This window comes from Sphaeramia orbicularis, chromosome 7 (genome assembly GCF_902148855.1).
Source record: "Sphaeramia orbicularis chromosome 7, fSphaOr1.1, whole genome shotgun sequence".
In the NCBI taxonomy this organism is placed as follows: domain Eukaryota; kingdom Metazoa; phylum Chordata; class Actinopteri; order Kurtiformes; family Apogonidae; genus Sphaeramia; species Sphaeramia orbicularis.
The window spans coordinates 14,014,411-14,030,959 of NC_043963.1; the positions used below are offsets into that span (position 1 = coordinate 14,014,411).

The 16,549-nt window shown below is 34.2% G+C and overlaps 1 protein-coding gene across 2 annotated transcripts in view; it reads right to left on the bottom strand.

Annotated features, from left to right (window-relative positions):
• Positions 1-9,031: 9,031 nt before the first annotated feature.
• LOC115422881 (neural cell adhesion molecule L1-like protein) overlaps positions 9,032-16,549 on the bottom strand; it is a 142,165-nt gene continuing 134,647 nt past the window's right edge. For both annotated transcript variants that reach the window (XM_030139492.1, XM_030139493.1), the window contains one exon: positions 9,032-9,770. In XM_030139492.1, coding sequence (XP_029995352.1) covers positions 9,557-9,770 — 214 coding nt within the window. In that variant the 3' untranslated portion in view covers positions 9,032-9,556. The remainder of the gene's footprint in view (positions 9,771-16,549) is intronic.

The window sequence follows — 16,549 nt, forward strand, 5'->3', positions numbered from 1 at the left end:
ACCATGTGAATGTCTCAATTTTGTACCTGAATGCTACAAATAAATAAATAAATAATAATCTACAGAATCCTATATGTAGTTGGACTAAGTTCTATTAAACAACAGATGGGCAGATGAGTCGATCACCTTCCCTTGTCGTTTCTACTTTATCAGAGGTGTTATATTTTCCCCTTAGAAATTGAAGGGCAGAGGGAGCGCTGCTTTGGCTCGGATAATTGGAGCCATGGGACCTGGGAGAAAGACCGACTAAAACGATGACTATATCTGGCTGCTAAACTTTCCTCCATATGACCACTTCAGTTCTTTTTTTATTTCGTGGGCTCTTTAATGTCGGTGCTGTTTACTGTGGGTGGATTCTGGCCTTTAATATCTTCAAAGCGTCTCATTCTACATAGTTTGGCGACTGAAGTTTATCTGGTTTGCATTTCTATGGACCAAATGTTCTTTTACATCAATATGGGATGTGATGTGATGCGACAAATCTACACAACTCAAACTGTCTGGGTTTGATGACGCTTTAAGAATCAAAGAAGGGGTTTTTGTATCTTAACAGAGTCGTCGATTGAATCTCAAACATCTCCAAAGCGAAGCCTCTGGTCAATGAAACATTCAACAGCCTTTGGAGCGCCGCTATCTCCTGTTTGATTACATGTGTTTAAATAAATGAGATTGTTGAATAGGTCGAACCTCAACTTTATCTGGATTATATCCTTGATGAATATTTTAGCAATATGCATTATGAATGTGAGGATTCGCTGCATGCATCGTGAATATACACTAATGGAAAAAGGAGGGGAAAAAAAAAAACACACACATCAGTCGAGGATTCTAGACTGTGTTTGACCTCAGTTCATATCGACTTTCATTCAGCCCTGTTTGTATCACTTCAATATCCCCTTGAGCTGGGTTTGCCAACAAAATTGGCTGCATAACTTCGCAAATAGTTTAGCAGCAAAGACACAAATTTTACTTATAATATATTCAGATCCAGTCTTCAGTCGGTGCACATCTAAAATTCACAAGTGCGCTCACCATATACTGTAAGTGGTGCTTTTAAAGAAAAACAGGGAAATAGCAGCACATTTAAACAGATGAATCATTGCCCCAACTTGAAACTATGAAAGGGAAGAACCCGGCACTTTTCATAAATAGCCAGAAGCCTGATATTTAGAAAAAGATGTAGGATGAATCATCTGGAAACATCCAGCGGAATAAAGTCCGATCCTTTTAAAAGGCTAACGTCTATAATTCTGACAAATCTGAAAGCCTCATATTCCAATCAGACTGTTGACTAGTTCGTCACATGTATCGGTGGTAACACTCAGCAGCTAAATGGAGGAGCATATTTATCATTTTAACTCTTACTAAAAAACAGCATATCCCTCCTTTAACGCATATGCCGCGTTTCCACTATGTGGAACCGGCTCGACTCGGCTCGGCTTGACTTGACTCGGGTACCAGGTCATTTTTCTGGAGACCGTTTCCATTACTACCGACTAAGGCAGGGGTGTCAAACTCATTTTAGTTCAGGGGCCAAATTCAGCCCAATATGACCTCAAGAGGGCCGGACCAGTAAAATAGTAACAGTGAAAAAAGTCAAATTAAATTATGATAATGTTAATATCCACAAAAATCTGAGTAATGTGAACAACTGGAAACGTCTTAAGAAAAACAAGTGCAATTTTAACAATATTATGCCTCAGATTATTAGTTTATCATTTACACATGTGCGTTACAACTTACATTACAATTACAAATGCACGAAGCATTTAATAACAGGCAGAACATTGGTAAACTTGCATTTACTTATCTTAAGACATGTCAGGTTATTCACATTTTTTGTAAAATAACAGTTTTTTAATATAAATATTTTCATGTAATTTTACTTTTTTTTACACTAAAACCAAGAGAAAATTAGCTCTTTTCATTATTTATAGGTTTAATAGGAGAGTATTTTACTGATTCTGACCCACTTGAGATCTAATTGGTCTGTATGTGGAATCTGAATTAAAATGATTTTGACATCCTTGATTGTTAATATCTTCAGTGTAATTTTTGTATTTCACAAATCCATCCTACGGGCCACATTAGATCCTTTGGCAGGCCGGATTTGGCCCCCGGGCCGCATGTTTGACACCTGTGGACTAAGGAGGAGCTGGACATCATAGCGATGCAGCGCGTTACTTCTAGTGATGTGACATTCACAAACGAATCGAATCTTTTGAACGGCTCTTTGAAATGAACGATGGGAACAGAGTCTTTGTAAAGAGCCGTTCATTTTTTTTTTTTTTTTTTTAATTTATTTTAAGGAGGGAGTGTCTGATTGCCTGTCAATTTAGCGTCACTGGGGAGGCATTGGGCAGGAGGAGAAGGTTTGAGTAGAAAAAAAAGGAGTGCTTGTGCACTGCGCATGTCTCATGGCAAGAAGTTAGCAAAAAAACAACAGTTTGAAGCGTGAAATGAGCATACTGGAGGAGGTGGAGCTGGGAGACTGGTTGAAACCAGAGAAAAGTTTGAGAGTGAATGAGTGACCACCTGTGAGTAATGAGCCAAAGAAAAAGGAGGAAAGAAAGAAAAGATGGGCATGCAACTTGCAATATTTGCAAAAAATATATTTTTTTTTTGTCAAATTCCAGCATTTGTCTAATATCCCCTCTCATGTCATGTATTTAGCCCACACATTTTAACTAACTATTCTTTTTTACGGTAAGATAATATTTACTGCCACGCCGATTAAACACCTTTAAAATGTAATGTCAATTATCACTTGTAGCCTGTTTAGTCATTAAAACATTGGTGTTTCAAAATAATGCAAAAAACATAAAAGAGACAGTCTTTTTAACGGCTCTTTTCACTGAATGGCTCCCTTCAAAGAGCCAAAAGTCCCATCACTTGTTACTTCCGTGTCGTCTGCTCAGAGTTGCTGACAAACATTTTCGTTGCGTGTTGTCTCATCAAGCTCATGCAGAATTTTTACATCTGAACCTCCTCGACAAACCATGGTGCAGTTTTGCGGGCTGTCATCATGTGGATTAACCTACCATTATGTTTACTGTAAACTTCCGCATCTGTTTTTTGTAAAATGGCAGGTCACAGAGATGACTGTCTGACCAATCAGCGGTCTGCAGTGTTTACACGTCATGTTTTAGTATCTGGTCCCAGTCCTGGAACCTCGGCGGAGGTGATACCAAAAAACTAGTACCGGGCAAGGTTATTATCGTTAACAAAAACTAACGAAATGACAAAAACTAGAATTGAAAAAACATTTTTGTTAACTGAAATAAATAAAAACTATAATTAAAAGAAAGATGATAACTAACTGAAACTGTTATGTGTCTTTACAAAACTAACTAAAACGTATAAAAATTATGGATAAAATTCCCTTCGTTTTTGTCTTCGTCAATGTTGGATTGATATGAAATCGATTTATTTTGCTCTAGCAATTTTAGCTAGCAGCACAATACGGAACTTCACGGTCCGTCACTTCTCATCACTTGTCGTTTAGAGTCGTCTTCTCATCCCCACTCTACCTGGAAACATGGAAACTAAAGTTGGGAGAAAGCAGCAGAGTCCTGTATGGGATTTATTTGAACAGGACAGCAAAGAAGATAAAAGATACGACAAAACTAAAGTTAATACTAAAACTAAACTTAAACTAAGCATTTACAAAAAAATGAAAACTAATAAAAACTAGCAAACCTGCTCTAAAAACTATTTAAAACTAACTGAATTAGTGAAAAAAAAAGTCAAAACTAAATAAAACTAAACTATAATGAAAAATCCAAAACTATTATAACCTTGGTGCCGGGTACCAGATTCCAGATCCTTTTTCGTAACTGAAACGCAAAAAGGCCGAGTCGAGTCGAGCTGATACCACGTAGTGGAAATGGGGCAATAGAGACGCAAACATCCACTGGCGACCAAAAGCCTCTACTGATCTAAAATGTTCTAAGGAGTGAAATTTTCCTTTTTTAAATGGAACTATGCATTTTCAAACATTTCCTTGTGGTCTACATGAACTGTAAATGCTCTGCTTGGGTCTGAATTCTTCATTAATTCAACTCCACAGGTCCATCTTAAAACCTATTTCTGAGTAATGACACCAGAAAGGTCGTTTTGAGCGCTGGCCCTTTAACTGCACATGAGCCACTTCAGGCCCCACCCCCTCCAGGTTGTTGAGTGTGCTGCTCTGTCCTGTTCAATCAACAACTGAACATTTTAAGTAATCGATTAAAAGTTTGAACATATTTTCAGTATGGACTACAACCGCTGCTGCTGATAAACAATTATGTCGTACTCACAGAAATGTTTGTCGAAAGTCTTGACCTTATATGTGCAAATGTCGTGACGTAACTAGTCATAGATGAAACAAATTAAGCAGGAATTAAAACAGGTTGTAGAAATCCACTCGATTTTTGCCGGAATGAATATAAAGATAACTTTGCAGCACCAAAAGAGTTCAAATTCAAACTTTTTGAACTATTAGGGTCCAAATACACAAATAAATGAACCAAAGACTAATAAAAGTGGGTTTAGCAAAATATGACCCCTTTAATACCTGTTGATTCACTAATTCTGCCAATCCATGTAAATAATTGGTGTAAAATGCAGTTTGTCTTTTCATAGTCATCACATATGACCCATTTGGACGTTCAGAGGCTCTGTAGTGAATGTGGAAACACCGTCATCTTCTACAACATTGATTCACCAGTTAAACCCATGGAGTTGGATCAATGACAGTGGATGGACACACTGGGTTTATGTTTAGTTAATGAGAGATTTTACAGAAAAAAATCACATTTTCTTCTTTTTTCTCTGTTTTTGATATAATAACCCTCAACTTTAATCTGAGCTTTTATGAACATCTACATGATCAGGGAATTAAATGTGGGAAAATACATTGTTTATACTAATAAAATGCAAAATACAGGTGATAATATAATAAACGGTGATAAATCATTTACGAAAGGTTAGATATAGAGGAAATTTAATTTGGGAACTGACACAAAAGTCACATTGAGTCTTTATGGGTTAATCCATGTAAATAATTGGTGTCAAATATTGTTTGCCATCTTTTCATGGTCATCAGATATGACCCATTTGGATGTTCAGAGGATCCACAGTTACCGTGGAAACACTGTCATCTTCTACAGCATTGATTCACCAGTAAAACCCATGGAGTTGGATCAATGCCAGTGGATGGAGACACTTGTTTATACGTTCAGTTATTGATATATTTGCTAAAAAAGTCACTTTTTCTTCAGTTCTCTCTGTTTTTGATATTATCACCCTCAGCTTTACTCTGAGATTTTATGCACATCTACATGATCAGTGAATAAATTATCGGAAAATATTGGATTTTCGCTGAAAAAATTTAAAATTCAGAGGATAATATTATAATCAATGCTGATAAATCACTCAAGACAAGTTAAATTTAAAGAAAGAAATATTTTGGAACTGCCACAGAAGTAGCACTGGGTCTTTATGGGTTAAAATACATCGCTTGATTTCTTTTAACACGTTTCTGAACACATGAAAATCTTTTAGCGAGTCTTCATTGTGACATGCAAATAAGACACCTGCATTGTGTTTTGGTGTTTTTCTTCTTACATTTATGCTGTAGAAGAAGTCAGGTAACAAAAAAAAAACAAAACAAAACACTGAAATCATGTTGAATATAAAGATATAAAAGCAGGACAGGAGTCAAAAGAATTCATAATATAAACACTCTCCATACTAAGAACAAACAGACTGTCTCTTTGCTTCAGTATTTACAGAATATACATTATTGGACACAAATGTGAAGCAGTTATCAGTGTATGTATGTCAAAGGAAAAAAAAAAAACATATTGTAGATGGATATGAATGATTGCTTTACTCTATGTATTGCATTCACTGTGTAGAAAATACATTATTCTGAATTTATGTATTTATTACATTAACCCTCAAAGACCAAAACAGTCACTGGAGACAAAAAACACCTATTGATCTAAAATGTTTAATAACTATTTAACTACTATTCCTATCAATGCATGTAAATAATTCCAATAAAATACAGTTTCTTAGTTTTTTCATCAGAAATAACCCATTTGGAAGCTCAGAAGCTCCGTCATTTTCATACAATTCAACATTGATTCACTAATAAAACCCATGTAGTTTGAACAAATAGTGGTTGAAGATCAGAGGAGTCAAAATCAGTTTAGTTCAGGGGCCACAGACAGACCGATTTGAGTTCAACCAGGCTGAAATAATAACAATAGTCTACGAATAATGAGTGTTTTTGTATTAGTGCAAGAAAGTAAAATTAATGATGAAAATTGTAATATTTACAGATTATCCTCTCCCAAAGAAGTGTGAATAACCTGAACAACCTGAAATTTCTTAAGAAAAATACGTGCAATTTATGGAAGAGGATTAGGGCCACTGGAAAAACAAAATAAAATTAAGGTCCAATATATACTTTTTAAAAATATTACAAGGAGAAAAAAGTCAGAATTCTGAGATTAAAGTCAGAATTTTGACTTTTTTCTCAGAATTCTTACTTTTTTCTCAGAACAATAATTAAAAAAAAAAAAAAAAAAAAAAATATATATATATATATATATATATATATATATATATATATATATATATATATATGTATATATATTTAAAACAGTCAGAATTCTGAGAAAAAAAGTCAGGATTCAGACTTTTTTCTCAGAACAATAATTAAAAAAAAAAAATAAAAAAAATCAGAATTCTGACTTTTTTTCTCAGAATAATAATAAAAAAATATATACTGGACCTTAATTTTTTTTTTTTCCAGTGGTCCTAATCCTAATCGTCCATACAATTTTAACATTATGCCTTAATTTATCATTTGTACATGTTCATTACAACTTACAGATCACAGTGAATCTACAAACGCACAAAACATTTAGTAAGAGGCAGAATGAAAGTGCAGAAGGGTTGCAGAATAGGAAAGCGCAATATAAATCCAATCCATCATAATATTGTTAAAATCTGGGAGGCTGGGGTTTGGAACTAAAATGATTTTGACACCATTGACTGTTAATATCTTCAGTGTCATTTTTTCACTTCATAAATTCATCCCACAGGCCAGACTGGACCCTTTGATGGGCCAGTATCAACACATGTACATAAATGTAGTCAAATGTCGTTTCTTATCTTTTCAGCTGCATCATAAATGACCCATTTGGACGTTCAGAAGCTCCGTCACCTTCATTCAATTCAACAATCGTCAATAAAACCCATGTAGTTTTGACAAATTCAGTATCTGTATTTGCATTTTTGTATTTGTATTTGACAAATACAAACACATCAGGCTGTATGTTTGATACACTGCTTGTTTTTATGTTCATTTATTGATATATTTTGCTGAAAAAGTCAATATTTTCTTCAGTTTTCTCTGTTCTGATTGAATTTAACCTGAGTTTTTATGAACATCTACATCACAGGTGTCAAACATACGGTCCGCGGGCCAAAACCAGCCCCACAAAGGGTCTAATCCTGCCACATGGGATGAATTTGGGAAATGCAAAAATTTCATTGAACAATCATTTTAGTTCAGGAGCCAAATTAAACCTATTTCAATCTGAAGTGGGTCAGATCAGTAAAATATTATCATAATGATCTATAATAAATGACAAATACATGAAAATGTTTATATTTACAAACTATTCTTTCACCAAAAATGTGAATAACCTGATCAAATATGAATAACATGATACATCTTAAGAGAAATAAGTGCAATTTTTTATAACATTTTGTCTGTTATTAGGTGTTTTATGTATTTGTAGAGATTGTAATGTACATGTACAAATGAGAAGCTGAGGCATAATTTTGTTAACATTGCATTCATTTTTCTCAATAAATTTCACTTTGTTCATGTTATTCACATCTTTATGAACTTGATAGTTTGTAGATGCGAACATTTTCTTGATGTAAATTTTACTTTTTTCACTCGAAAACACAGTAAAAAGTATGAAGTTGACATGTTTTATATATTATGTTATTATTTTACTGGTCCGGCCCACTTCAGATAATATTGTGCTAAATGTGGCCCCTGAACTAAAATGAGTCTGACACCCCTGATCTACATGATCAGTAAATTAAATAGTCGCGGGAAAAATTACACTGCTCAACAACAAATTTATTGTTTAAGTTTTTTGAGCTGATTTAGGATAATTTTGGTGTGCTGAATCCAAAAATCACATTAATTTTGCTCAATCAGGTCAACTTTCTGAACTATGCTACATATTGGCTTTTTAACATTTTTGCTTACATTTATGGGCATTTTCACATCATATGATACAAAATTCTTTCATATTTCTTGCAATGAACGAGTTCTGAAGATTTTACTTTTGCCAATTTATGATTAATGTTTTTTTTAATATTACAGGTGAATGAAATGGCTTCGACTAGAAGATCTTGCAAAAATAAGCCTGACGTATTCTGCTACATCTGTAGTGAATACACCATTGTACCTAACAGGAATCAAGTGATCAAATGATTTTTTTTCTCTTAAAACCTATTTTGGGTGAGAACTATAGAAAAAAATCAACTGATAAAGTCACAAAAAATGTCATCAATTTTGTGAGAGGATCAAATTTTTCAAAATCAAATTAGCAAAAAAACCTGACCTGATTGAGAAAAACAGATGTCATTTTTGGATTTAGCGGTGGAAAATGAAAAAACTTAGACAACTTGCAAAAAACATTTTTTTGTAACTCAGTGTTATTAGACCATCAAAAGTCATCAAAAACAATGGTTATGTAATCCAGTACTAACTCCTGTGTGTATCATGTGACTAAAACAGACAGAAAAGAAAACATGGAATGCCTAAAAGCACTGTTTTTGTCAGTACAATGCTATAGCTATTGATGTAAGAGCTGAAGTGATTTTGGTTATTATCAAGAAAACCATGGAAAATGGATAGATATCAGCTCTGAAATTAAACTCTTATGAACTATTTGTGTTGTTATCATTATATTTGTCCAAACAAATGTACCTTTAGTTGTACCAGGCAGTAAAATGAACAAGAAACTGAGAAAGATAAGGAGTGGTCTAATAATTTTTTCTGCGACTGTATAAGAAAACACTTGGTTTTCACTAAAAAAAAAATGCAAAATGCAGAGGATAAAATAATTAACTGCACTAAATCCCTTAGGGAAGGTTAGATTTTAGAGAAAACCTCATCTGGAAGGCACCACAGAAAACAGAATGTGCAGGTCTTTAAGGGTTAATGAAACTCTTTTAAGATGAAACATGTACATCACAGAAGATTTTGTCTGATTTTTCACCAATATTAACATCATAAAAACACACAAATGACACAGTTCCTCCTCTTACAGTATGTACACACACATGGTTTTCACTCTGTATTCTTCTCTTTCCAGCCTCCTGGCAAAAATCACTCCCTCTTTTAAAATCTTCTGCTCATTCAAGCCATTTTTTCCTTGGCTGTTCCAGGGTATATTTAATGCCAGGGAGGCTGAATTTTAAAAGTATCTTGAAAGGATTTGAAGTCGACCGTTTCAGCAGAAGCCGGGCTTTACGCGGTGACTGGGCCGGGTCCACTGGGCTCGCTAACAGAGCCTCGATGCTTAGGCCTGGAATATTCTCCGATAAATGAGCCGTCCTCGCTGAATTCTCCTCCGCCGTCGGCGTAGTCCACCAGGCTGTCTCTGCTGACACCGTCCCCGATTGCGTCATTCCCAGTCAGGGAGCACGCGCTACTGCCCTTCAGTGGCTTCTCCTCGCTGTCACTGCCGTCAACAACAGAGAAGGATGGTCGGGGTCAGCGGTGCAGCGCATAAACAAACACATCGGACAGCTCATAAGGCAGATGTTCAGAAGCGACACATAGGGCACTAAAGAGACGGCCTTTGAAACATAAGTGCACACATAATATCATTTATAACAAATGCAACACACAGTCACAAGCAGAGTCGGGTATTGTTTGGGTTTTCTCCAGCACTGTTGAAAAAAAAAAACAAAAAAAAAAAACAGTTTATCCCAAGTGTTTTCTCCTTTTACCTCCTAAGACCCAGCTATGGGTTTCACAGCTTTATACAAAAAACAAAAACAAAACAAAACAAAACTGTCCACCGCAAAGGACATTCTATAAAAAAGAAAATAAAAAAGATGCATCTGAAAAAACAGGTGCATCATGATTTTTCCAATATAGGCTATTATTTAATTTAACCCTTCCATGCATGAATTATGAGAACCTAATCAAGATTTTTTTCCTAAGTGTTTTTATTCCTCTTTAGGCATGAAAAAAACAATGAGATTCAACTTTTTTTTCTTTTATGAACCTATTTTTCATGGAGTTGCAAATATGTCCACTCAGCTGGGCACCATGTGTTTTATTTTTGAAACAAAGAAACATGAATTCACTGGCATACTTTGTGAAAACTATTGTTAATACTGATTTTACAGGGTGGGGAAGCAAAATTTACAATGAACATATAGTTGTTTTTTTCTCAGCAGGCACTACGTCAATTGCTTTGAAACCAAACATATATTGATGTCATAATCATACCTAACACTATTATCCATACCTTTTCAGAAACTTTTGCCCATATGAGTAATCAGGAAAGCAAACGTCAAAGAGTGTGTGATTTGCTGAATGCACTCGTCACACCAAAGGAGATTTCAAAAATAGTTGGAGTGTCCATAAAGACTGTTTATAATGGAAAGAAGAGAATGACTATGAGCAAAACTATTACGAGAAAGTCTGGAAGATACTATTAAAGAAGAATGGGAGAAGTTGTCACCCGAATATTTGAGGAACACTTGCGCAAGTTTCAGGAAGCGTGTGAAGGCAGTTCTTGAGAAAGAAGGAGGACATAGAATAAAAACATTTTCTATTATGTCAATTTTCTTGTGGCAAATAAATTCACATGACTTTCAATAAACTAACTGGTCATACACTGTCTTTCAATCCCTGCCTCAAAATATTGTAAATTTTGCTTCCTCACCCTGTAATACATAAGTCTTCTATTAGTTTATAAGACACCTATCATCATAATTACAAAAACACCTGAACTTCTTTACAGTAAACTGACTTTCTTCAGTGACATCCATCCACATTCCACACGTCAGTCAGAGGACAGACGTTTCCTGTTGCCTGCCTGTAGGACGAATCAAATACAGGGTAGTGTGCAATACAGGGCAATAGTGGCATGGAATACATTGCCACAATTTTTAATTTCAGAAATTCAAGCGGTTAGTTTTTCTCAAAGGTTGAGAATTTTCATATTTACCCAAGAATAACTGTCTGAGCTATTGCATATCCTATAATGACATCATCTAGACGGTTTGTTTTTTTGTTTGTTGTGGAGCTGTTTTTATTGTTTCTATTTTTATTTTATGTGTTCATTTTTTTGTTTCTGATTTTTGGTTTATTTATTCTTTTTTCTGTTGTTGTTGGTATTATTATTGTAATTGTTTTGTATTATGTGCTGTTGCTGATTTTTGGTTTTGTGTTGTTGTGTTGAGTGTATGTACATCCTGTTTGTTGAGTGAGTTGTGGGAAATTGTTGGTGCTTTGTTTTAGTGTTGTTGATGACCCCAGGAAGAGTAGCTGCTAGGGTATGCAGCAGCTAATGGGGATCAAACTAATAAACTAAACTAAACTAAACTAAACCTATTGTAAGGCTCAGAAGTTAAAATAATTTATGTTGAAGGAATGTAAGGTTTAACAATGGAGTAAATTACAGGGAATAAGTTAACTCAGGTATTTGTTAAAAAAAATATATTGACAGTGTTTACACAAATAACTATCTACATTTATGCTGCAGAATTATTATTTACACATATACACATTTAATTATTTTCATTTGTTGTATATAAGCAGCTAAAGTAATGTGTTGAATGTGCCTTTTCTAAATCATTTACATTTACCGGTCTAGGTACTGTTAGTTCCTGATTGGCTGGTTTTGGTCATGTGAGTTGTTGTTTCAGGAAGTGTTGTAGCTGTCACGAGACATGCACAGTAAAGCACTGTTGTATGAAGAAATCCGTCTCCATCCTGCAGTGTCATTTTATCAAGAATGAACTATTAACCACCAACGAACCCTCACGTTACACTATGATAGCTCTTCAGTTTTCATTCTCTTTCTAACCACAAGCCTAGATATGAATGTTTACTCTGTCAGTTTCTCAGTTCTGCATGTTTTCTAAGCTACTTTGTCTCTAACGATACCACAAGATACAGCATAGCCCAACTCCCTAAAACTTCCCAGGACAACTCCAAGGTCTTGCATTCTTTCTGTTTGTATCTTACTTTCTTTCTTCTGCTTAGCGACAGCGTCATACATCATATTAACCAATCACATTTAAACTTAGCACAGGCTACTATAAGTTAGACTGACTTCCTGGACAGGTCAGAACTGACTTCTGACAGAGGGCGAAGCTTCGTTCGTCAGTTTCTCACTTGTGCACAATAAAGGAAGGCTTGATTGACAACCAATCCATTCTCCATGAATTTCTTTGTCGTTTACGCCTCCACGACACTATGAACTTTTTTTTTTTAAATGCTGCTAATCTGATGTTTTCTGGTGTCACATTTTAACATACACTAATACTAGTTATTAATCACTTTATGGAGATAATACGCAAAAAAACAAATTTTTGTTTAAAAAAAAAAGTTAAATACAGTCTAATAATAACAACAAGCAATTGATTTACACTAAAGCATGTTAGTGCAGATGAGGTTTATCAAGAATAGTAAAGTTACAGTGATGGTAGGAATGTCAGTGTATGGGATGATCCACTGTGTTAGCTGATATGGAACTAAAACAATAAAATCCATGAATATACAGGGTGGGGAAGAAAAATTTACAATATTTTGAGGCAGGGATTGAAAGACAGTGTATGACCAATTAGTTTATTGAAAGTCATGAGAATTTATTTGCCACAAGAAAATGTACATAATAGAAAATGTTTTTATTCTATGTGTCCTCCTTCTTTCTCAATAACTGCCTTCACACGCTTCCTGAAACTTGCGCAAGTGTTCCTCAAATATTGGGGTGACAACTTCTCCCATTCTTCTTTAATAGTATCTTCCAGACTTTCTCGTAATAGTTTTGCTCATAGTCATTCTCTTCTTTCCATTATAAACAGTCTTTATGGACACTCCAACTATTTTTGAAATCTCCTTTGGTGTGACGAGTGCATTCAGCAAATCACACACTCTTTGACGTTTGCTTTCCTGATTACTCATATGGGCAAAAGTTTCTGAAAAGGTATGGATAATAGTGTTAGGTATGATTATGACATCAATATATGTTTAGTTTCAAAACAATTGATGCAGTGCCTGCTGAGAAAAAACAACTAAATGTTCACTGTAAATTTTGCTTCCCCACCCTGTACAAGAGAACAGCTGTAGAATAACTGTCCACTGTAGTGACCACTATGCATGAAAGGGTTAAAAGAATCCAAAACTTGTACTTTCCTGGATCTCAGGAGGTTAAAAATCATTATAAAGACTTATATTTGATTGTACTAAATTAAAATCGTTTCATAGAATTTCCACCAATAGGGGTCTCCCAATCCAAACAATAGCAAAAGTCATAGTTTGATGAGGTTTGTAAAGTAGCGGGGTTATGGAAGTTAGACGACTCAGGCAGAAATTATGTTTACAGACAAGGTAAGGTATTAAGAGTTCTATACAGTCACTTCATTTCTTTCTGACGATGTCCTGTTCCACGCTAGATATTTTGAAAAACTGATATTTTTCTCGATGTTTGGGCTTCACATCCACATGTCAATGGGGTTTTAGGTTTAAAATCGCTTTAGAATTTATAAGCTCTGGTTTGTGTGTATCTGTATGGACAGCAACAACAATGGAGTCACATCCTATTTTGCTCATGTCTATTATTACATTAGATTAGGTTAGATCAGATTCAATTAGATTACATTACATCAGATTAAATTCAGTTAAATTAGGTTACATTAGATCAGATTAGATTAGATCAGATTAAATTCAATTAAATTAGATTACATTAGATCAGATTAAATAAAATTATATTACATCAGATTAAATCAATTACATTAGATCAGATTAAATTACATTAGATCAGATTAAATTAGACTGCATTAGAACAGATTAAATAAAATTATATTACATCATATTAAATTAGATTAAATTAAATTAGATTAGATCCAATTAAATTAGATTACATTAGATCAGATTAAATTAGATCAGATTATGTTGTGTTAGATTAGATTGAATTAAATTATATTAGGTTAGATTAGTTTTGATTAGGTTAGATTACATTCTGTTGCATTGCATTAGATTAGATCAGATTGAATTAAATTGGATTAAATTCAATTAAATTGGGTTAGATTAGACTGTATTATGTTACATTGCGTTGCATTAGATTAGATTAGATTAAATTAAATTAGATTAGTTTCAATTAGGTTAGATTACATTAGATTGTGTTACGTTGCATTGCATTAGATTACATCAGATTAAATTATATTAGATTACGTAACGTTGCATTAGATTAAATAACTGGGTCAAAACTGACCCTTAACAACACAAAAGTCATAATTTCAACCAGAGCATTTCATAATTTACTGAAAACTATTTTTTTGTATTCTTTTGTTGAAATAGAAGTTCCTGACAAAGTCAAAAAGCCTTGATGAAATAAACAAATTGTATGTGGTTCTTTTATGCATTTAAAACCTAAAATGGTTCGGTGCTGACCCTGACACAAGAGGAAGGTTAACAGCTTTAACATCAGAAGCACAAACATTGGACAAATGGAAATGGAACATTAGTGGATTGAAATGTGGTTCAGACTGGTTGGGCTGTTATTAATGTGAATGGAATGTCTGAAATTTGACCAAAAACGCCTTAAAAATGTGTTAAAAAGTCCTAAATTCCTCTTCATCAAACCTGCAGATACACTGTTTAAAATGCTGTGTATTGGCTCAAATGCAGCCTCCTCTTTCTGACTGGTGTCACTGTTCTGTGGCCTTGAACAACTCCTGCTCACAGCACTGTTTGATTGGTTACGCATAGAAGTAATAGCCTCAACACTGGAGACAGAAACGCATTTATTTAGTTCTAATCCCTCCAGTTCAATGTGAAAACCGGCAATAAATATCAAAAGTTATTAAGTTGTACTTTATTAAATTTGACGGACAGCTTACAGGTATTTCAGCAGCATTTTCTGTAGAAGTTTTTCTAAAGGTTCTTATGAAGAGTTCAGGTTTTACTGCGAATGAGAAAATGAAGACACTGGACTATTGATGCCTATTGATGTTTAAACTGACATGAGACGTTGGAAAGCAAATCAACGCATTGGTCAAACTCAACTGATGTAAAATTTTTTGCTGTAATTGACAAATATTTATACATAAAACACAAATATTACTTCATACATGTCGGCTAAAATTTGCTTAGAGGTCTTATTTATGTCTTTGTGCATAACAAATCAATGTAAGTGAATCCCCAAAGGAACTTTGTGTTGGTAAATGCAAGTTCTGCAAATTTACAGGATTTCAGTTCTGTTACAACATGTTGATGGTCATATGAACTATGTTTTCAGGTCAAAAATGTCCAATTTCATCACAATTAATGCTATATTTTCATGTCACAAATGGACAAGTTATATTTTAACTGAATTTACCTGAAAAACAAATATTCTATTCTTTTAGATTCCCCAGTTTTTCTTACAAGATTATATACTACATATGACATGTTTTATTTTTACAGGTTGCAATATGGAGTATGGTGCTGATCCATCCTGCTTATGTTACGCCAAAACATACATGAAGAATGTCACACGTCACTTTTTAAATCAACAGTTTTCTAATAACAAGAATTTTTATAAAGAAATAACAATTTTATATTGTTATTTACTCTTTAGTATGATGATAAACTATACAATAAATAATTCTGATCCTAGTTTTTGCACAGGGATCATTTCTGGAAGCGGTGACATGGCTGCTGAGCATCAGTATGATGGGATCTGTAACAACCATGTCACATCCGTCCACTGCCACATTTTGTGTTTTTGTGTCAGCTGTTATTGTTTTAGATCCACAATACTAACATTTATGAATAAGAGGAGAATTAGCAATAGTAAGTATATAAGTTTATTCCTAATAAAGTACTGGTACTGACCAGAGCATCATGGGTAATGTCACGTCCGTCCACCAGCAAAAGTTTTCACATACACGTGCTATTCAAAATCCAGTATTTCTGAAAATAGAGCTTCCACTGTCAAATAATATCAGTAGTCTGTGCACAAATGTATTAGCATTATTTCAACACAGTTCTATGCATTTCTTGCAATTTTTTTTTTTTTTTTGACAAAAATGGCCACTCATTTGACCCCCAAAGTAAATTTTAGCCGATGTATAAAGATTTGAGATGTATTTACAGTACAGTGCCTCTGTATTTTTGTAGCAAACATTGATTGATTGGTTGGCTGATTCTCAAATTTGCATTGTTTGGTTAAACTAAATTCATGTTTTGTTCATATATTAATGCAGACCTGCTCTTTGCATATAATTGTTTTTATGG